This window comes from Erpetoichthys calabaricus, chromosome 17 (assembly GCF_900747795.2).
Source record: "Erpetoichthys calabaricus chromosome 17, fErpCal1.3, whole genome shotgun sequence".
NCBI lineage: Eukaryota > Metazoa > Chordata > Cladistia > Polypteriformes > Polypteridae > Erpetoichthys > Erpetoichthys calabaricus.
The window spans coordinates 50,401,511-50,424,452 of NC_041410.2; the positions used below are offsets into that span (position 1 = coordinate 50,401,511).

At 41.2% G+C, this 22,942-nt stretch overlaps 1 protein-coding gene across 14 annotated transcripts in view; it reads left to right on the top strand.

Annotated features, from left to right (window-relative positions):
* csnk1g1 (casein kinase 1, gamma 1) overlaps positions 1 to 22,942 on the top strand; it is a 286,572-nt gene that overhangs the window by 152,927 nt on the left and 110,703 nt on the right. For 4 of the 14 annotated variants that reach the window (XM_051920329.1, XM_051920328.1, XM_051920340.1 and 1 more), the window contains exon 6: positions 19,565 to 19,799. The exons of the other annotated variants lie outside the window; for them this stretch is intronic. In XM_051920329.1, the coding sequence (XP_051776289.1) occupies positions 19,565 to 19,799 (235 nt within the window). The remainder of the gene's footprint in view (positions 1 to 19,564; positions 19,800 to 22,942) is intronic. 14 annotated transcript variants of the gene reach the window in all.

The following is a 22,942-nucleotide window of genomic DNA, read 5'->3' on the forward strand; positions in this document are numbered from 1 at the left end:
AGAATGTCTGGAAAACCACAGAAGAAAACTGTGCTGGATGATTGCTAAATTCTGTCCTTGGTGAAGAAGAACCCCTTCAGAGAATTTAGCAGGAACACACTCCAGGAGGTAGACCTGTCATTGCCAAAGTCTACAATCAAGAGAGGATTTCATGAACGTAAACACACAGGGTTTACCACAAAGTGCAAACCACTGGTAAAGCTCAAGCATAGGAAGGACAGATCAGACTTTATCAGAAAACATTTTGTAAAAGCCTCTCCAGTTCTGGAACAGTTTTCTGTGGACAAAGGAAACTTAGATCAATATATACCAGAATATTGGAAAAAGAAGAGTATGGACAACAGAAGAAATGGCACATGATCTGATGAGTATCACGTCACCTGTGAAACACTATGGAGGCATTTTTATGGCATGACCATGCATGTATGTGAAAGGAAGTCAGTCACTAGTGTTTGTTGATGATATGAGTGCTGGTAGAAGTAGGAGGATGAATTCTGAAATGCATAGGACTGTATTTTTTTGTCAGATTCAGCCAAATGTTGTAAAACTGATGGGATGACACTTCACAGTACAGATGAACAATGAGCCAATACATACTGCAAAAGCAAGTCCAAGTGCTTTTCAAAGCAAATAAATAGAATATTCTTCAGTGGCCAAGCCAATCAACTGACCTCAACACAATTGGACATGCATTTCACTTGCTGAAGAAAAAACTAAATGCAGAAGTTCCAAAAAACAAGCAACAAATGAAGACAACTGCAATTAAGGCCTTCATGATTGTTAGTTGAAAATATGGGGACCATGCATAAAAAATCTTCCTTTTCTAAACAGCTTATTCAATATTTATGATAAACCCCTTGAATTAAAGCTGAAAGTCTACATTTCAGTCACATCTTAATTGCTTTGTTTCAAATCCATTGCGGTGGTGTACAGAGCCAAATTATGAAAATTGTGTCACAGTCCAAATACTTATGGACCTGACTATCCATCTTTGTACTGTATATACACTAGGGAGCTTTTCTTGCCAACCCGCCGACCTTCGCTGCGCGCCACACACTTTTTGCATATGTGGATTTCACTTTCACCAAACAAATTTTTTTTAATTCTCATGGACAGGCCTCTTCATTGGGAAGAAACACTACTTTTCCCTGATGGCAACACAAATTAGACAATCAACAAGTCTCCGACTTAAAGTTTAAAGCCAAGCAATAACTACATACTTCTGTCATATCACCTATGTCCATATATTCTTTCTCTTTTCTCTGTTCCGTTATTTCACAGAGTAATTTCCGTTTGTTAGCACTAATGTGATCTTTATCAGTTTTTCTTTTTAGACTTTCAAATTTTAGTATTTTCATAATCTCCAACCAGCTCTGCTTGTGTATCGCACCAACGTTTTTGAACCTCTTTACAACATTCTACTTTGTCTTCTACTGTCTTTTATTTATGACCTTGCTTGGAGCTGATGTCAGACAGCTCCTGCGCTAATAGCATTCACACAAATGAAACGTGATTGGACCATGTGTGTGGTTGTAAATGTTTGAGAGGAGGAGAGGAGTGCGGGACTTCTCAAAATCTCTAGTAAAAAAAAAAAAAAGTCATCTCACGGGACCTAATTATCTCTTGCGGGGGTTGAAATCATCTCTGAGAAATTCTCGTCCCAGGATTTCCTTTTATAATAGAGAGATATATGTATGTATGTATGTATGTATGTATGCAGTCAGTCAGTCACGTACAAGATAGGGACTATAGGTTTGTACTTAAGTTGAATTTGTTTGTAAGTCGGAACAGGTACATAAATTTAAGAAATGCTATTGTTGACCGACTGTAGCCAAGTGCTCTGCCAATGAATGATGGAGTTTCACCTCTCTCTGACCTTTTTATTTCTTCTTTATTTTCAATGGTGATGGTTTTTCTCTTCTTTACTGTATCACCAGCACTTGCATCAGATTTGTGTTTCAGAGACATTGTTGAAGGGTGAAGACAAAAGATTAAGATGAGCTCTTATGCACAGTACGCGCTATCACAGCAGGAAGGCACCAGTCGTCAATACATCTGATGTACTGACAAGAGACAACTTCCTGCTACGTATGTAACAGTACAAGCAGGCTTACTATTGAGCATGAATGGGGGCTCGACAGGCGGTTCATCACCAGCCCACCTCACAGTCACCTCCACTATAGTATGCTGCCTGCAGCGTCCGCCCACGGAGAACGAACACGGTGCGGCCAAAGGCGAGTAGTGAATCGCCCCCATTCAATAGGCAGCCATCCAATGCACACTACAATGCTACCCCCTGCCGCCCCGTTCACCCTCAATGGCCTCCGTTCAGCCACAACTGGGTCACCGCTTGCAGCATTACCAGCCGCCCACTGAGAACGAATGGGACAGCCGTATGTGGTGGTACAACAGACAAAAAAAGATGGCTGGATGGACAATTTATAAGGGGGGACCGGAAGTGATGTAAAGTGATGCTGGGAAAGCCGTGGTGGTGGATGGGAAGATGACGTTATCAGGAGGGGACCAGAGGTTAGAAAGGAACCCGGAAATGGCTGGTTTCAGTAGTCGTCCGGGAAAAATTATGGCGGTGGTGCTTCGTTCTTTCTAGGGGAATATAAAAAGAGAGGTTAGTACCCCACCGTTGTCCCCTGGCACGACTTGTCGCGGTGTGCGTTGGGTCCTTAAGCTGCTCCCTATGCGCTCGTGCGTGACATGACCCCCTTCAGCCCAGACCCATCGGATTGGGCGGCCTGAACTGAGAGGTTGTGAACCCGGGAGAGAGCATGAGCATTGGCTTGAAGGTTACCTCGGCGATAAGTGACGGTGAACTTGTACGGCTGCACGTCCAAAAACCACTTGGTGATCCAAGGATTCGAATCCCTGTGGAGGGCCATCCACTGGAGGGCGGCATGGTCCGTCACCAGGGTGAATTCCCGGTCCAGCAGGTAGTATCGCAGGTTACTGCCCACTTGATGGCCAAGGCTTCCCGTTCCACTGCTGCATACCTCATCTCCCGGTCCAACAGTTTCCGGCTCAGGTATATCACGGGGTGCTCGACACCGTCGATGCTTTGGCTCAGCATGGCACCTGGACCTGTGTCCGAAGCATCGGTCTGGAGGATTAAAGGAAGAGAAAAATCAGGAGTTCTCAAAACAGGTGCTGTTGTTAGGGCCGTTTTTAAGTCACTGAATGCCCGTTCCGTTAAATCGTTCCACACCACATGTAAAGGGGCCCGTTTCTTTGTCAGATCTGTCAAAGGGGCGGCCCTCTCAGAAAATCGAGGTACAAACTGGCGGTAGTAACTCCCTAATCCTAAGAAGGCTTGCACCTGCTTCTTGTCTATCAGATGGGGCCATTCAAGGATGTCTTTTATTTTTGAACTCTGTGGTTTCACCAGTCCTCCTCCTACCAGGTAGCCCAAATACTTGGCTTCGTTCAATCCAAAATAACATTTCCAAGGATGGATCCGTAGCCCGGCCTTCGCTAGCGTCAGGACGAAGGTGTAAACCTGCATCACATACTCCTCCCAGGTGCCGGAATAAATGACCACGTCATGCAGGTAGGCGGCACAATAAGACTGGTCTACCAGATGCTGAAAGGTTGCTGGTGTCCTGTGCAATCTGAATGGGAGAACCTTGTATTGCCAGTCTCCACTAGGGGTGCTAAATGCCGTTTTTTCTTTTGTGGATGCCGTTAAGGGAATTTGCCAGTATCCCTTTGTCATGTCAAGAGTAGTCAAGTAACGGGCTGTCCCCAGCCATTCGAGGAGCTCGTCCACGTGGGGCATGGGGTAGGCATCAAATTTGGAGCCTTGATTAAGACGTCGAAAGTCGTTACAAAATCTCCACGACCTGTCCAGTTTAGAAACGAGGACGATGGGACTGGTCCACGGACTGTGACTTTCTTCAATGATGTCCATGGCCCACATGCGCTGGACCTCTAGTTCCACCTCTGCACGTTTTGCCTCCGGGAGGCAGTAGGGCCGTTCCCTGAGTACCACCCCCGGGTCTGTCACTATATCGTGCTGAATCAGCGAGGTGCGGCCCGGTGCTTCACTGACCACTTCCGGGACAGATAGGACCGCTCGTTCGAGCTCCTGTCGCTGGTTGCGAGTCAAATTGTGACGAAGGTTAAGTTCAGTTGTTTTTGAGAAAAGGGAGAGGGTAGGGCTGGCAAGAGGGTGGTCTTCCCTGTCTTTCCACGGCTTCAGTAGATTGACGTGATATACCCTCTCGCTCGGTCGATGATTTGGTTGACTTACCAAATAGTCCATGAGCCCTTTTCTTTCTTTAACCTCGTAAGAGCCCAGCCAATGGGCCAACAATTTGGAGTTGGAAGTGGACACAAGCACCATTACTCGATCTCCCGGCTGAAACTCTCGCAGGGAGGTTTCTATTATAGTTCCGCACCTGCACTGCTTGAGCTTTCGACATGTGATCTTTTAGTAAGGGTCTTATTTTCTCCAATCTATCGCGTTACTGCGCAATACACTCTAATATGTTGGTGGAGAGAAGTACCTCTCCTTCCCAACCTTCTTTTAGAACTGCCAAAATGCCCCGGGGTTGGTGCCCATATAACAGTTCTGTTTTGTCTTGGTAGAGTAATATATACAGTAATCCCTCCTCCATCGCGGGAGTTGCGTTCCAGAGCCACCCTCGAAATAAGAAAATCCGCGAAGTAGAAACCATATGTTTATATGGTTATTTTTATATTGTCATGCTTGGGTCACAGATTTGCGCAGAAACACAGGAGGTTGTAGAGAGACAGGAACGTTATTCAAACACTGCAAACAAACATTTGTGTCTTTTTCAAAAGTTTAAACTGTGCTCCATGACAAGACAGAGATGACAGTTCCGTCTCGCAATTAAAAGAATGCAAACATATATTCCTCTTCAAAGGAGTGCGCGTCAGGAGCAGATCATGTCACAGAGATAGAGAAAAGCAAACAAATCAATAGGGCTGCTTGGCTTTTAAGTATGCGAAGCACCGCGGCACAAAGCTGTTGAAGGCGGCAGCTCACACCCCCTCCGTCAGGAGCAGAGATAGATAGAGAGAGACAGAGTTTGTTTTTCAATCAAAAATCAATACGTGCCCTTCGAGCTTTTAAGTATGCGAAGCACCGTGCAGCATGTCGTTTCAGGAAGCAGCTGCACAAAAGATAGCAACGTGAAGATAATCTTTCAGCATTTTTAGACGAGCATCCGTATCGTCTAGGTGTGCGAACAGCCCCCCTGCTCAATCCCCCTACGTAAGGATCAGAAAAAGTCAGCGCAAGAGAGAGAAAAGTAAGCTGGGTAGCTTCTCAGCCATCTGCCAATAGCGTCCCTTGTATGAAATCAACTGGGCAAACCAACTGAGGAAGCATGTACCAGAAATTAAAAGACCCATTGTCCGCAGAAATCCGCGAACCCGCAAAAAATCCGCGATATATATTTAAATATGCTTACATATAAAATCCGCGATGGAGTGAAGCCGCAAAAGGCGAAGCGCGATATAGCGAGGGATTACTGTATTGCTGTACTTTTCCCTATTGTATTATTAATATGTAGCCTTAGAATGCCTAATCTCACAGACTTACCACTGTTTATAAGGTATCTATACTAATAAAAGGCAAAGCACTCACTCACTCACTCATCACTAATTCTCCAACTTCCCGTGTAGGTGGAAGACTGAAATTTGGTAGGCTCATTCCTTACAGCTTACTTACAAAAGTTAGGCAGGTTTCATTTCGAAATTCAAAGCGTAACGGTCATAACTGGAACCTCTTTTTTGTCCATATACAGTAATGGACTGCAGCTCGCTGGCCATGGGAGGCGGGGTTGCGTATCGCGTCATCACACCTCACACATAATCATGTGAACTGACTGTGAAGGAGAAAGGACGGCCTTATATGGCGTTCGTTTATAAAACAGCGGACAGGCTGTGTAAAGGCAGCTTCACAAAAAAACAGATCCTTAACAAATTGTTATTGGTATATTTTCCCTCAATTTAAAAAGGTTTTCTTTTCTTCTTAATTAAAATTTAAAAGCAATACTTCACCGCTGCGAAACCCTTCTAGCGCTGACGTCCGAGGTTCGATTCCCGTAAAGGAGTGCAGTGAGTGTGTACGCCTAATGAGCCAAGAATTAGGGCGAAACACGTGTCGCGTACTCTTTGCATTATTTGACAGTAAACTATTTTCAACTATTCTATGATCTGCTTCTCACAACTGAAGGCACCGTGGCTGATGTTAGCTGACTTGCTGGCCAACCATAAGTGTTACCTGGTAGGTAACCACCCATACAATCAGATTGTGATTCAGACTACGAATGCCGTGAATGTAATTACCCCGATCTACATGCTAGAGAAAACCTCAATGAAGAAGAAACAGTGTGTAAGCATACATATTAACACATGTGCAATTAAACGTGTGCATTTACGGGGTGATTTTTCAGGCTTAAAAGCTCGCCTTTTATTAAAAAGGTAAATGCAAACTGTTTTCATTCTGAAGGGCACAAAACACGTTGGATTTCAGCCGTTAAACACGCAAAAATGTCGGTGCACCAGATAAATAAGCGCAACATATTATCAGCTGTATTGTATGCTTACAGTACATATAGAAATGTGTTAATCGTTAACTAATAGTATGGGATGGTGTTTTTCGACTCAGCTACAGATGCCGATGGAGACCAGAACTGCTTTGGAAAAAATATGAATGCCTTGGGGCCGATCTGGAAGAAAGTAGCGCAGCGCCTTGATTTAAACGATTCCATGTCTTGGTGGGTTTGTGTAGCTTATTGTCAATATCTTTACACCTGTTTTTAAGACTTATTGACTGAAACGGGCTTTCACGAAAAAAGTTAGGGCTTTGCTACAGGATACACCCTCCACAAGTTAAAGAAGTAAAAATAAAGGTATATATTTCTGTTTTATTTAAACCTTTTAAGTTCGTATGCATAGCCCCATTTGGCTGTTTTAGTTTTTTTTTTTCTTTCTTCAGTAATATTTAATCTCCTTAAAGAAAAACAACATATGCATTTACTTTTTTTGTATCTCTTTAGTAATATTTTAGTGTAAAAGGATAACCAGTATTTAAACCTTTTGTTACTTTATAAAGTTATTTTACACAATGTTGAAAAATTAATAAGAAAGCTACATATTTTGGCAGCTGCTGCTTTAATTTTCAATGAAATGAAAAACGCTCTCCAAGAGAAAACCTCAATGAAGAAGAAAGTTTGCACTATCTAAAAAGGAGAAACCCACATTTATAAAGGTTTGCTGCAGATGACTTAACTGAAAATAAATGAATAGTTCCTATGTGTATAATACATATTTATCTATTTGACTTATGCCTTTATTCCAGCAACTTGCAACATCTGAGGTACAATTTGTTACATTACTTTTGTTTTTTGCAGCACAGGCAGGTGAAGTGACTTCCTCACGGTCACACAGTGGTGTCAGTACCAGGATTTGAATTGACAAGCTCCAGGTTTACTGAAATATTACTGAAGAAAGAAAAAAAATGAAAACGGGCAAATGGGGCTATGCATACAAATGTCCATTCATCCATTATCCAACCCGCTATATCCTAAATACAGGAGCAAATCCCTGCCAACACAGGGCACAAGGCAGGAAACAAACCCCGGGCAAGGTGCCAGCCCACCACAGGGCGCACACACCCATACACACTCACACACCAGGGACAATTTAGAATCGCCAATGCACCTAACCTGCAAGTCTTTGGACTGTGAGAGGAAACCGGAATACCCGGAGGAAACCCAGACAGACACGGGGAGAACATTCAAACTCCACGCAGGGAAGCGAACCCGGGTCTCCTAAATGGCACCTTTCACTGCGCCACCATACCGCCCGCATACAAACTTAAAAGGTTTAAATAAAACAGAAATATATACCTTTATTTTTACTTCCTTAACTTGTGGAGGGTGTATCCTGTAGCAAAGCCCTAAGTTTTTTCATGAAAGCCCCTTTCAGTCAATAAGCCTTAAAAACAGGTGTAAAGCTAAACTTGCAGCACCGCTATTCAATTACACTTGCCTAATGCCTCTCCTAAGGGGAGATACTGTGGGATCTGGGCATCAGTCAAAGCACCAATCACAGGCCCGATTAGAAAGCGGGAAGCAGTGATTTGTCGTCTCCCTCCCATGTAACAATCACAGCCCATGTTACAACGCACTATGTATGTATGTGTATGTGTATATATGTATGTGTGTGTATGTATGTGTATACTGTATATATGATATGTGTGTGTGTGTGTATATATATATATATATATATATATATATATATATATATATATATATATATATATATATATATATATAATGTATGTGTGTGTGTATATATATGTGTGTGTGTGTGTATATATGGGGATATGTGTATATATATATGTGTATATGTAGATATGTATATATACAGTGGTGTGAAAAACTATTTGCCCCCTTCCTGATTTCTTATTCTTTTGCATGTTTATCACACAAAATGTTTCTGATCATCAAACACATTTAACCATTAGTCAAATATAACACAAGTAAACACAAAATGCAGTTTGTAAATGGTGGTTTTTATTATTTAGGGAGAAAAAAAAATCCAAACCTTCATGGCCCTGTGTGAAAAAGTAATTGCCCCCTGAACCTAATAACTGGTTGGGCCACCCTTAGCAGCAATAACTGCAATCAAGCGTTTGCGATAACTTGCAATGAGTCTATTACAGCGCTCTGGAAGAATTTTGGCCCACTCATCTTTGCAAAATTGTTGTAATTCAGCTTTATTTGAGGGTTTTCTAGCATGAACCGCCTTTTTAAGGTCATGCCATAGCATCTCAATTAGATTTAGGTCAGGACTTTGACTAGGCCACTCCAAAGTCTTCATTTTGTTTTTCTTCAGCCATTCAGAGGTGGATTTGCTGGTGTGTTTTGGGTCATTGTCCTGTTGCAGCACCCAAGATCGCTTCAGCTTGAGTTGACGAACAGATGGCCGGACATTCTCCTTCAGGATTTTTTGGTAGACAGTAGAATTCATGGTTCCATCTATCACAGCAAGCCTTCCAGGTCCTGAAGCAGCAAAACAACCCCAGACCATCACACTACCACCACCATATTTTACTGTTGGTATGATGTTCTTTTTCTGAAATGCTGTGTTCCTTTTACGCCAGATGTAACGGGACATTTGCCTTCCAAAAAGTTCAACTTTTGTCTCATCAGTCCACAAGGTATTTTCCCAAAAGTCTTGGCAATCATTGAGATGTTTCTTAGCAAAATTGAGACGAGCCCTAATGTTCTTTTTGCTTAACAGTGGTTTGCGTCTTGGAAATCTGCCATGCAGGCCGTTTTTGCCCAGTCTCTTTCTTATGGTGGAGTCGTGAACACTGACCTTAATTGAGGCAAGTGAGGCCTGCAGTTCTTTAGACGTTGTCCTGGGGTCTTTTGTGACCTCTCGGATGAGTCGTCTCTGCGCTCTTGGGGTAATTTTGGTCGGCCGGCCACTCCTGGGAAGGTTCACCACTGTTCCATGTTTTTGCCATTTGTGGATAATGGCTCTCACTGTGGTTCGCTGGAGTCCCAAAGCTTTAGAAATGGCTTTATAACCTTTACCAGACTGATAGATCTCAATTACTTCTGTTCTCATTTGTTCCTGAATTTCTTTGGATCTTGGCATGATGTCTAGCTTTTGAGGTGCTTTTGGTCTACTTCTCTGTGTCAGGCAGCTCCTATTTAAGTGATTTCTTGATTGAAACAGGTGTGGCAGTAATCAGGCCTGGGGGTGGCTACGGAAATTGAACTCAGGTGTGATACACCACAGTTAGGTTATTTTTTAACAAGGGGGCAATTACTTTTTCACACAGGGCCATGTAGGTTTGGATTTTTTTTCTCCCTAAATAATAAAAACCATCATTTAAAAACTGCATTTTGTGTTTACTTGTGTTATATTTGACTAATGGTTAAATGTGTTTGATGATCAGAAACATTTTGTGTGACAAACATGCAAAAGAATAAGAAATCAGGAAGGGGGCAAATAGTTTTTCACACCACTGTATGTATATGTATATATGTTTACATAACCTCTTTAACACACTACTTCTCTGCTGCGAAGCGCGGGTATTTTGCTAGTTATTGTATATAACTTATCCCCACCTTCCCTTCTATATCTATAACCTCAGGCAATTAGATGTAGTAAAAAGACGAGCAGAAGTTAAGTTACACATAAAATAATGTATTACTGATAATATTCATAAATAATAACAAAATGCAAAGTACATTTGAATATTGGCAACCATACAACCTGATTAAATGGTGATATGTAGTTCAGGCGGCACACAGACTTGTAGTTACTTAAATGTCTCTAGTTAAGGCATCATTGGTGCTCAGCTTTCAGCCACATGTCTGTTCAAAATGGCTGCTAAACTGTGCTCTTCGTTGTGTTGTCTTCATCATCACAGGTTAGCAAGAGAGAGATACTTCATCATATGTTGGTTGGTAAGAGAGATTGTGAGGTTTAAACACGTACATTTATAGATGTTCTGTCCAACCCCTACAGCCAATAGGACATCATGGTACTTAAAGGCCTCTGAGACAAGCCAATTCCAAGCAGCCATACCTCAGACCTATGGGGGAATAGAACATCTTAACACCTGCCCCCAAACCATATGTTAAAGTACACCTTAGCCTACTTGCGGGGGGGTAGAAATGACTTTAGCAAAGAAACTAAGCAAGCTGGTTTAAGACACATCCCCCAAATCCTGTCGTAAAATTTAAACAGACCCATTTCTAAGGGTGAGGGGTGGGGGTAAACACTAAATTACATTGCTTTGCCTAAATTACAAATAAAGACATACAAAATATTTATCAAGTTATATGTAAAATCTCACATCACAACAAGTTCAAAAGGGGAAAAGGCCCTAGAGGCTTGTGACACCTCCCGATAGGCGAAAAGTACCAGGGGTAAAAGCTGGTCCAAGTTCCTACCGTCCGCGCTGACTACCTTGCGGAGCATCTGTTTGAGGGTTTGATTAAACCTTTCCACCAACCCATCCATGTGAGGATGATAAACCGATGTTTTAAGATTCTTAATGCAGAGTAACTTGCCAACCTCCCTGAACGTATCCAAAGTAAAGGGTGTGCCCTGGTCCATAAGAACTTCTTTGGCTTTGCCCAATCCGGAGAAAAGCCCTAATTCCCGTGCAATATTTTTTCACTCGCTCCAAAGTTTTCTCGGCTAAGAGGTGGACGTGAGCTAGTTCACAAACCTCCCACCGGTAGATCCGTGGTACTAACAGTTTCTGCCTCTCGCCTTCGTGTTCCGCAACTCGCTACAGCAGATTGTTCTCCAAGACAAAGCAGGGTCCTGGTGGTGTGGAATCTGCCGACGATATGTAGTCTACGGACATGATGGCATTCCTGGCAAACTTCAGGGAATCATCATTCCACTGTTCTCTTTTAAAAGACGCCGGCGTAGAGCGTAACTGATAATCTATGCCGGCGAGTGGATCAGGTGGGCAGTCTGGGGGAGTGTCTGTCCAACCCAGAACCTCACCCAGTTGCACTTCTGGGTCGAGGGCTGTTGCTGAAGAGGGCTCCCCCCGGCTGTCTACGTCATCAATAGTTGCCGAAGTGCATGGCGTGGGAGCAGCTGGGAGAGCCCCTTGACCCTTCATAATCAGACCCAAGTTAGGTTCAGTAGTGGCCTCTGTTCTACCGTGTTTACTCTTTGACCAGTCTTGTCCCAGTATGACCTGAATAGAGGACTTTGGCAAGACAGCGACGAGCAGTTGTTTCAGCTTCCCCCTTCAGGTGATGTAACACTTTACGGACCTATAGGATCTGGTCTTTCTGTGTACACAAGTCACATTCGTTATTTGAGCTACCCATTGTCGTGGTAGAACATAACGGCAAGCAACAATGGTAATGTTACTCCCAGAGTCAAATAATGTCACCACTGAGTGCCCGTTTACCAACACCACTCCCGTATTAGGAACCGGCAGGGGATTCAACAGTGAACAGTACCTCTCTCCTTTGGCCCAGGTGCAGTCCATCGGCTCCGCAATGTTGAGTGGACAAGTGGGAAGGAGGTGTCCCACCTCACCGCACTTGTAACAGTGCGGCGGGGCAGGCACCCTCTTTCTCAGTCTTGCCGGAGCCCCCGCTGCACGACGGGTGGGCTCAGGGGTGGCAACATGTCCCTGTCGGACCCTGCGAGCTGGCTTCTGCAACCCCCCAAGTTGGGTTACTGGCACTTGACGCTCAAGAACCTCCAAAAGACCATTCATGTCCTTATAGGGGTGCCTTCGGACCTGCTGTGCGAGATAGTCCGGCATCACGTTGACCAACCCCTCACAGGCTACCTGCTCGACCACCTGGCGGGCCTGGTTGACATCTGGCCAAAGCCAGTGCCCGAGCTTGCCCCAGAACTCGAACGCCTGGGCTCTAGCTGGGCAGTCAGGGTGAAATTTCTAATGCCACCATTCCCTCGCCTGCTGGCCTGAGGTTACGCAGTAGCGTTTAAAGATCTCGGCCTTAAGGAGGTCATAGTCCATGGCTTTCTCCTCAGGGAGATCATGATAGGCGTGCTGCGCAGCGCCCTTCAAGTACGGCACCAGTATGGACGCCCATTCCATCTTCGGCCACTGGTTCCAAGAGGCAGTCCTCTCAAAAACTGACATATACAACTCTATTGTCCGACTCGGAGAGCAGGACGATAGGAGGTAGTGGAGGTCGTGCAGGCTCCGGCTTTATCTCTTCTGCTGCAGCCGCCAGCCGTCTTCTGGTCTCCGCCTTCGTGGTGGCCTGGTCCACCTTCAAAGCCTGGAGCTCATTTGCCGTAGTGGTCAGGACCGCATTCAGGTCTTGCTCTTCTGACATCTTTCAGGCTGTTTATCCTGCCGGCTACGCCACTGTAATAAAAGCAGACCACAAGCATATAAAGGTTGTGGTGCATGTCGGGTCCTTAAGCTGCTCCCCATGCACTCGTGCGTCAAAATACATACATACATACACACACATACACATACACATATAAATATATATATATATATATATATATATATATATATATATATATATTCAGGTCGTGACGCAAGATGTTGGCCGTAAATCAAGTTGTTTGCATGTCAGGCCGGTCGTATATCAAGGGTCGACTATATATATATATATATATATATATATATATATATATATATAATATAATTATACACCTCCTATATATTATACACACACCACAAAGTCGCAGTTCAGAGATCGTGGCCTCGGTCATTTGCGGATTTTTCCTTACAACCTATTTAATAATTGTTAGCGGAAACTGCAAATATCCCTGGCAATTTTTATGGCTTTTATCGTGTCAATACTGTACTGTGGAGAGACCAGGAAGTAACTGTAGAGGAAAACGCGGCTTGGGATGGTGAAAGGAGCCAATAGAATTTGAAACTGCAACTCCCAGCAGTTCCTGCAGTGGCTGTGATTGGTCTTCCGCTGAGGGTGCTGGGGCTGTTGGGGTCAAATGATGTCAGTGCGGCTTTTAAAAAGGGGGCCGGTGACCAAAAGCAAAAAAAAAAAAGTTTTTGTAATTGGTGTTACAAGTTCCTGTCTGTCTGCCTTTTGTTGGGTTACGTGTACTTATTCATTTTGTCCTGGATCGTTTCGTGCGTCTGGATTGTCTGCCGTCTGCCTGTGTACATGAGGACTGTACGTGGATTCATGGCCATCCTGCAAAGAAAGGAGCACTCCTGAACCCATCCACCCATCTTCACCATTTCAGGATCTAGCGGTAGGACTATCTTTACATTCCCATTCAACGTGTGGATCTCTGGACTATCTATTTTCATCATTACATTTCATCCATTGCCGTTTTTCCTGAATGTTTTTCATGATTTACTGTGTGTGTTTTGTTTGTGCTTTGTTGTATTTAATGTATAATCGCTGTAAAAGGAACAGGGGTAGTATCGTTTTCATTTATTTCATTTGTTTTCATTATATTCTTTATTTGCTGTTTGATTACCGGTTTGCTTTGGTTTTGTCTGTTTGTGCGTGCATGCGGGTCGGGCCAAGGCTGTGTGCGTCCCTGGTGTCTCCACCATAAACATAAATAAATTGCCGTCTTCTCAACGGTGTGAATCTTGGCGGCACCGGACTGCTACAGTGTTATTCATTTCTCCTTGCTACTGATTGACTGTAATGCATCCCCAGCTGAGTGTTCTTGTGTTTTCCATTTTGTTCCTCTTAACCCTTAAACCGCCACAACCGGCTATAGTCGTTTCCCAGTTCCATTTACGAGCACGCAGGAGCTGATCAGTCAGTGCCGAACATTCATTGAGCAGCCAGCTCATGACCACTGCCAGCCCCTTGTGAGCAGGGTGGCTGAACGCACTCCTAGAAGACACGGACACTCCTCAAAAAAAACCCTCTTATAAAACGCTGTTAGACCACTTTCACATTGCTCCCTTACTTGCTGGGCTTACATGCGGCTGTTTCTGTCGCGTGCTATGCTTCTCATATGACGTTACGCGTACTTAAAAGCCTGAACAGCACCTGTCCTTTTTGGCTGATTACTTTGTTTCTTTCTCCTCCCTCCAGACATCGTCTGCTCCTGTTGGGGGTCCCACTTCCGTTGTGCTCCCCTATGATGTTTGCCTATTCTTTTAATCGATAACTAACTGCATACTGAGCTTGTTTTACTTCTGAAAGAGACATGTTTGTTTGATGTGTTTGAATAAAATTCCTGTCTCCCCAATCTCCTGTGTTTCTGAGCAATTCTGTGACCCAAGCATGACACCTATCAGCACTGCAGCCTCACTGTCTCTGGGATTCAGCCACTACACTAGAGTAACCTGCCAGCGTCAGGCGCTATATATATATAATATAATATACATACTAGGGGACTCCGCACCCTGCTTGCTTCGCTTGCCAATCCCCAGGTACAATTTAAAGTGTTCTCCCCCCCCCCATGGGAATTGTTACATATGCATTATGTTCACTTTTTATTTTAAAACTTCAGTAAAAACAATATTTGGAATGAACTTCAAGATTGCATTTGGTCTTACAGCGTGATAATGCAACGTATAACTGGCCGTGAGTGAATATCGTTTCTTTGTCTTATATAAATAAACCGACATTTTCATATGTTTGTCCTTGTGATTTGTTAATTGTCATTGCAAAAGCTATTCTGATGGAAAACTGTAAACGTGTTAATACAAATGGCATAATAGGATCTCCTTTTTGCCCGAACACCGTTTCGAGTTCATTCAATAAAGATAAGACTTTCTGATAAAACAATCTCTACTTATGAAAGTGGGAATATCCAGAGCCGATGTAGCCGGTGCCATTGTTCTCAAGAAGCTACGGATTTCTGGCCATTATGGATTGAACGTCAATGTAATAAATAAATCTGGCCGACCGATAGTTCTGGATATTGCCATTGCATCATGATTTAACTGTTGCAATGCTCTTGGACTACCTTGATATGATGATGGTAATATTACTGCTTTACCTATTTTGAATTTGTCTGAACTATTGATGTTTGAATTTTGAACATAATCAATGAGACCTTGCATATGTTCCGTTCTAAGTTTAGCTTGATTCGATTTAATAAAGAAGAAACGATTAGCTGCGACTTTTATATACGCATTAATAATGTAATGTTGTGATAGATGTTGAGATGATAGAAGTGGGTTAAATACATGGGAATGTATCACTAATTTTGACCTGAAATGTTGTGTGGCTGTTATTTGTTTTTCTGAATGCGTTTTGTTTCATATTGTACGACCATCCTGTTTCGCCATCTGGGGAACGCAAAGGAAAGAGTAAAGTGATGGCATGTGACAATGTATTTGACATAAATGACGAATCATGCTTTGCCTTTGGATATACACAAATATCTAATCTGTCTTGGATATCTCTGTCTTTCGAAATTATTATCGCTGACAATTCGTCACATGTGGGTTTATTATAAATGTGACTGATCTTTCGGATACATATAGAAATCCAAGAAAATTTGTTTGTCCATGTTTTGCTGATACATTTCCTGTAAAGTGCAATACTTTTGAATGTATGGATTTGTATCCATTATTGACTGTATAATTTCTATTACGTCTGATCGTTTAACTCTTTCGATTCTGTGTTGGATCGCTTCTCCGTGATCATAAATATACACCTGATCAAATTGTGTGGGTTTTTTTTTTGTTTATTTTTCAAAATTAAACTTGTCATAGCTGAAGACAGGTTCTCATAGTGTATGGTCCATTATTATGTAAGTCAACATTTTGTGCATTGAATAATGCTGAAGTGAAAGGATTATTGTAGACGCGTATATTGTGCCTGTAGTGTTTGTGGATTTCACTTTCACCAAACAATAAATCTTTTAATTCTTGTGGAAATGCCTCTTCATTAGGAAGCAGCAGTACTTTTCCCTGATGCCAACACGAATTAGACGATCTACAAGTCTCTAATAAACTTTAAAGCCTTACAATATCTACATACTTCTGACATATCATCCATGTCCATATATTCGATCTTTTTGCTGTTCCGTTATTTTACCTAGTAATAATTTCTGTTTGTTTGTGCAAATGCGTTCTGTACTTTTTTTTTTTTTTTGACACTTTACAATTTTTTTTGTCCTATTTTTGAACTTGCTCTGCATGTGTATCGTGCCAAGGTATTTTTTGAGCCTTTCAAATTCCACTGCTTTCATAATCTGTAACCTGCTCTGCATGTGTATGGCGCCAACATTTTTGAACGTCTTTATCAAGTTCTACTGTGTCTTCTATCACTTTTTTTATTTCTGACCCCGTCTGGACCTGCAAGGTTTTCAGTTTCACTTGTTCCAGTCTGATTATTACTTACCTTGCCTTGGTCACCATCTCATGGGAACATGCTTCCAATGGATGTCAGTATGACGTGACTTGACTGTGTCGCAGGAAGTGAAAGTGTCTCTGCCTCTCTGAAGTGTTTCTCTTCAGAAGATTACGTCTCATCGCAAGTTTTTTTTTTTTTTCCTAATATACACATACACACACGCGGGCTTTGCCCCCTGCTCGCTTTGCTCATCCATCCCCTATCTCCCCCCCCCCCCCCCCCCCCCCCCCCATCTCTCACGTTGTGAAGAGGGGGGCTGAACACATGCTAAGGAGATGCGGTCGCTCCTTCAAAACCCCCTCTTAAATGGTGATACAATGGGAAACAAATCATTTTTTTTTAACCTCCTCTTTGCTCGATTGCCTGCTGGCTTGCTGCTGCTGCAGTGCTGCATGATCTGCATGTCATGCAGTGCTTTAAACATTAAAAGACTATATAACAGCTGTCCTTTTGTCTCACTGCCTTGTCTTGCGGAACGTTAGTGTCTCCTAGAAAACCACGTCTCATCTCCTTCTAAGCCTTCCAAGATTTTTTTTTTATAATATATATATATATAGCTGCATTTTGTTTCTTGGATATGGGTGACACAAAGTAGGAACCACCATTAGTACTCGGTACTTATAATTGTACAGGGACAATTTAAACTTAATTTCCTTCTGATCTATCTTAAAATGTAGAATTTCTCCAAAATTATTGGAACAGCAAGGCCAGTTTGTTTTTGCTCTGCACTGAAGACATTTGTATGTGAGATCCAAAGATGAATGTGAGAAGAGAGATCAGAGTTTTGGCTTTAATTCCCTGGTATTTACAACTAGATATGTTGAAACAACGTAGAACATGGCAGGCACATTTTGTATCAAACCACCCAGTTTTTCAAGTGTGCAAAATTATTGGAGTATGAGAAGCAGACCGGTGTTTGTTTACCCAGGTGTGTCATATAAAATTCATTGTTTAATCATTAAATAGCACTGGATATCTTTTCTCACTTGAAGCTTTGGCTTTCATCTTTGAAAGACTACATTTCTGATTAAGAAGGGTACACCAACATGAAGGCCAGAGAGCTGTCTGTGGTAGAAAAACATGCCATTCTGAAGCTGAGAAAAGGGGGGAAATCCATCAGAGGTATTTCAGAAATGTCGGGCATAGCCAGTACCACAATTTGGAATGTCCTGAAAAAGAAGGAAACCTTTGGTGTACTGAGCAGCTGGCATTGAACCAGTTACCCAAGGAAAACAACAACAACAACTGATGACAGTCAAATGAGAGCAGTAAAGAAAAGGCACAAAACAGACCACAACATCATGAACAACCGACAAAGAGCAGGGAAGGAAATATCACAGTCCGCTGCTCTAAGAAGACTCGAAGAACAACATTAGAGGTCATACTTCAAGATTCAAACCACTCATCAGCAGTAAGAATCGGAAAGCCAGATTGCAATTTGCAAAAAGTACAGAGATGAGCCACAATAGTTCCGGAATAAAGTTTTATGGATTGTTGAGACCAAGACTAACCTCTTCCAGAGTGATGGAATGACCTGTGTATGGAGAAAGAAGGGATCTTAAACATACTGTGAGGCATGGTGGAGGTTGTGTCATGGGCTCCTTCTGCTTCTTACATGGATGCTACTGGAACAGGTTTAATCATTTTTATTGATGATATAACTCATGATGGTTATAGCAGAATGAACTCCGAAGTCTACAGAAACATATTGTCTGCCAAAATATGGACAAATGCATCCAAAGTAATCTGGAGGAACTTTGTTTTGTGGCATAATAAAGATCCAAAACACACTGCCACCTCCACATCGGATTTCATCAGGGAGAAAGAAATGGAAGGTTTTGGACTGGCAAAGTCAATCACCAGATCTTATCCCAATTGAAAATGCAATTCACTTGCTGACGAGAAGACTGAAGGAAGAAACCAACAAAACAGACAACTATGAAGAAACAAGAAATCTGACTCTGTGGGTCATAGGTTCGATGCAGTTATTGCGAGTAGTGTGATATGCAATCAAATATTAAGTATTTTTAACTTTAATTTGGTAGAAAACATTCTGTTGCAATACTTTTGCTCATATGAAAAACTGGGTGGTTTGATACAAAGTGTGCTATTTTCTATATCGTTTAACATATCTAGATGTACTGTAAATACCAGGGAATTAAAGCTGAAACTCTGATCTTTCTTCTTATATTCATCTTTTAATCTAACACAGTAATGTCCTTAGTGCACAGCAAAAACAAATTAATTGGCCTTTCTGTTCCAATACGTTTGGAGGGGACTGTAAATGCTTTGTCTTTCATTGGATTTCAGATGTAGGGTGTGTTTTTGGTAAGATTTCAAAATAGAAATGAATACTTTAGCTGGAACTAAAACATCATAAAGCAAAATAAATGACTTGGATCAGCTTTAACAGTAATTTCTAGATAAGCTTTGTCTAGTTTTTTGAATTAGTGGTATGTGATCTGAAACACTAGACATCTTGAGTGGGAAAATTCAGTTTGTAATTTTATTAACTGTAGTATGGCGTATAAAGTAAGGTATCATTTATTTTCAGCATTGTGCAGTTAAACATTATTTGGCTGCATTTGATATAGTAATTACTATCATTTTTAAATGTCTATTTTATTCATAAATGGACATTTTGTATTTCTGTGTCATATCTTTCTTGCAATTATTACACAGTTATGTTGGTAGTAGTTCATTTTTTTTTTTTTCTTCCTTTTAAGATAACACGCATGGAATATGTGCACTCAAAGAACTTAATATACAGGGATGTGAAGCCAGAAAATTTTCTTATTGGTCGACAAGGCAATAAGAAGGAGCATGTTATTCATATAATAGACTTTGGATTGGCCAAGGAATACATAGATCCAGATACCAAAAAACACATACCCTATAGGGAACATAAAAGTCTTACTGGAACTGCCAGATACATGTCAATCAATACTCATCTGGGAAAAGGTATGTAAACTTCAAAAGCAACCACCAAATGGTTGCTTAATAATCTACAATGTTTAAACCCTTTGTTATGCCAGGTTATGCCTTTTTTATTATGAATTGTTACATTTCAAATTACTATGTTAATTTAGTCTAAACAATATCACCACTTATTGTTAGATTTTTAACTGTTGTCATTTGTTACATTGTTCATCCTATTTACCCAAGCACAGTATTATTTCTTTTAATTTACAGTTACCATTTTGTCATTCTTTTGGTAAAATTTGCAGCAGTTTTTGAAGACTTTGAATATGGGACAGACCAAAATACTTTGTTTTTCAATTTTCCATCTTTGGTTGAACTAGTTGGGGGTTATATTGCAGTCAGAGGAGAAAAGTTCAGTTGTGTTACACTCCCTGATGAAGGCGTTAGACAGTTTAGAATCACCTACAAGAAAGTTTATACGGAGCAGTTTTCCCCCTTTATGGATTTGCTTTTAATTCTTTTATTAGATTTGACTGTAAATGCTGAACAAGGTACAGATAAGACACCAATTTCACTTTATATGTAAATATTACCCTTACATGTATTTTATTGAAACAGTAAAATTATCATTTTCTTCCTGTATACAAATTTGGTCTTTCTCTTTTAATACATATTGTTTTGTCAAACAGCCAACTGTCAGAGGAAAATGGCAGGTTGCATTTTTGTCAGTATTGGTCATCATATCTTTTTTCTTTCAGATAGCCAATGTTCTTGATCACTGTAGACATCCTCCTTTTCTTTGCTTAACATTTTTTGTTTTGGTGCCTTAGAAATTCATAAAAAAGCATAATGGCTGATCTATTGTGTTGTACCTACCTATATATTTCACTGTAATATTGAGTTTCATGTCGTCGTCTTCTTTTGGGTGATTTCATTAGGGGGTCACCACATTGGATCATCTTTTTCCATATCTTTGTCCTCCGCATCTTGCTCAGTTACATCTATTGCCTGCATGTCCTTTCTCACTACATCCATAAACCTCCTCTTTGGCTTTCCTCCCTTCCTCTTACCTGGCAGATCCATCCTTCTCCCAATATACCAAGAATCTATCATCTGTTCATGTACAAACCAATACAATCTTACCTCTCTGACTTTATCTCCCAACCTGCGCTGACCCTCTAATGTACTAATTTCTAATCTTGTCAATCCCTGCCACACCCAATCCAAACATTAACATTTTTAACTCGGCCACCTCCAGCTCTGTCTCTTGTTTTTTGGTCAGTGCAACCATCTCCATCTCATATAACATAGCTGGTCTCACTACTGTCTTGTAGACAGTCCCTTTCACTCTTAGGTTCCAGTCTATCACAAAACACTCCCAATAATCTTCTCCAACCAGTCCACACTGCCTGCACTCTGTTCTTCACATCTCTTCCATACTCCTCGTTACTCTGTAATGTTGATCCCAAGTATTTAAACTCATCCACCTTCACCAACTCTACCCCCTGCATCCTCACCAGTCCTCTGACCTTCCTCTCCTCACACATGTATTCTGTCTTGTTCCTACTAAACTTCATACCTCTCCTCTCTGGTGATACATAAATGATAAATTTTCATGTTTTTGTTTTCAAGCTATCTGAAGCTTGGTTTGGTTTGTGTGCACTGACTTAATAGAAAAATGGTGGTTAAAGCACTGTAGTTTGTCATAAGGTTGGTGATTCAATTCCTACCTTTGCCACACTGTACTTTTTGAGCATGTCGATTAGCCTGCCTGAGCTCCAAGTTCACTATTTTATAAACTGATTTTATAAGGAGATAAGGAGATTTATACAACTTTTTGTGATGTGTTTTCTTGGTTTTGTCTAGTCTTTTTATTACAGATCCCCTTTTTAAGTTTAAACAAATTACTCGAATTTCATGTTTGTAAATATATCTTTTACCAGAATTTTTGTTTTGGCTGTCTAGTTTGTTTATTCAGACATGCCACTTATTTTGCTGTGTATTTAAAAATATTGGGGGCCACACAATTTTGAAATTTAATATCTGTGCAAAAATTCACACTGCTGCAGAAGGAAAAATTATGCTAATGTTTCTACCTTGCATTTAATGTTTTATTCTGAATTCAGGAAAAGTGATGACAGTTCTCTTTATGCTTTTTTATCTGTATGGTAAAGGTTGTTTCTTTTACTTCTAACTAGGTAAGCAATAATATATTAGGGTTGCACAATTAAAGGATAAATTCAGTATATTTTGCGGCGGTTATTTCTTTACAGTCATGGTATATATTAATTTGGCACACAGAATTGTGTTCTAAAGTGAAATGCTTTTTATCAATTTTAAAAATGCTTTGTTCTTGCAGCTTAAAATAGGCCTCTATAGAACGCAAAGTCCATGATAGAAAAAGTCTTAAAACTTGACAAAATATCAATTTTTCAAGCTAAAATTGAGCATTGATCCATGTCTTGATTACACAAATATTAAAAAAGCGTATCATTGTTATTTTGAGAATGGAAAAAGCAAACCATTGTTTTGAGATTCAGCTGTTTTAACAGCAGATCAGCGGTGAGTGTAATGTCTTTACCAACTTCTCTGTTTGTATTATCCGCAATACCTTTTTGCACTCTGCAATGCAGACAGCTAGACAATTATAATGAAACACAAAGGGGTTTCGCTCACCAACCCCCCGGCCTGCACTACGTGCCAGCCACTTCGCGTCTCAGTCGCTCATGTATGTAGATTTGATTTTCACCAAACACATTTTAATTCTTGCGGATATGCCTCTTTATTGGGAAGCAAAACGTATTCGACGATCAACAAATCTCCGACTTAAAATTTAAATCCGAACAAAATATTCAATCTCTTTTCGCTGTTCTGTCATTTCACTGATTAATAATTTCCGTTTGCGCTAATGCGATCTTTACTATAATTTTTTTGAGACTTTTGAATTTTAGTACTTTTCATTATCTCTAGCCTGCTCTGCATGTGTATTGCGCCAACGTTTTTGAACCTCTTTACGACGTTCTACTGTCATCTCTTTGTCTTTTATTTCCGACCCCGGGCGTGGTTAAATCTCTTGGCACAAAGTATCGTCTCGTGGGACTTGAAAGTATCTCTCTGAAAAAAAAACGCGTCTCATCCTACTCTAAATGTCTCGTCTCGTCCCAGGATTTTTTAATTTAATA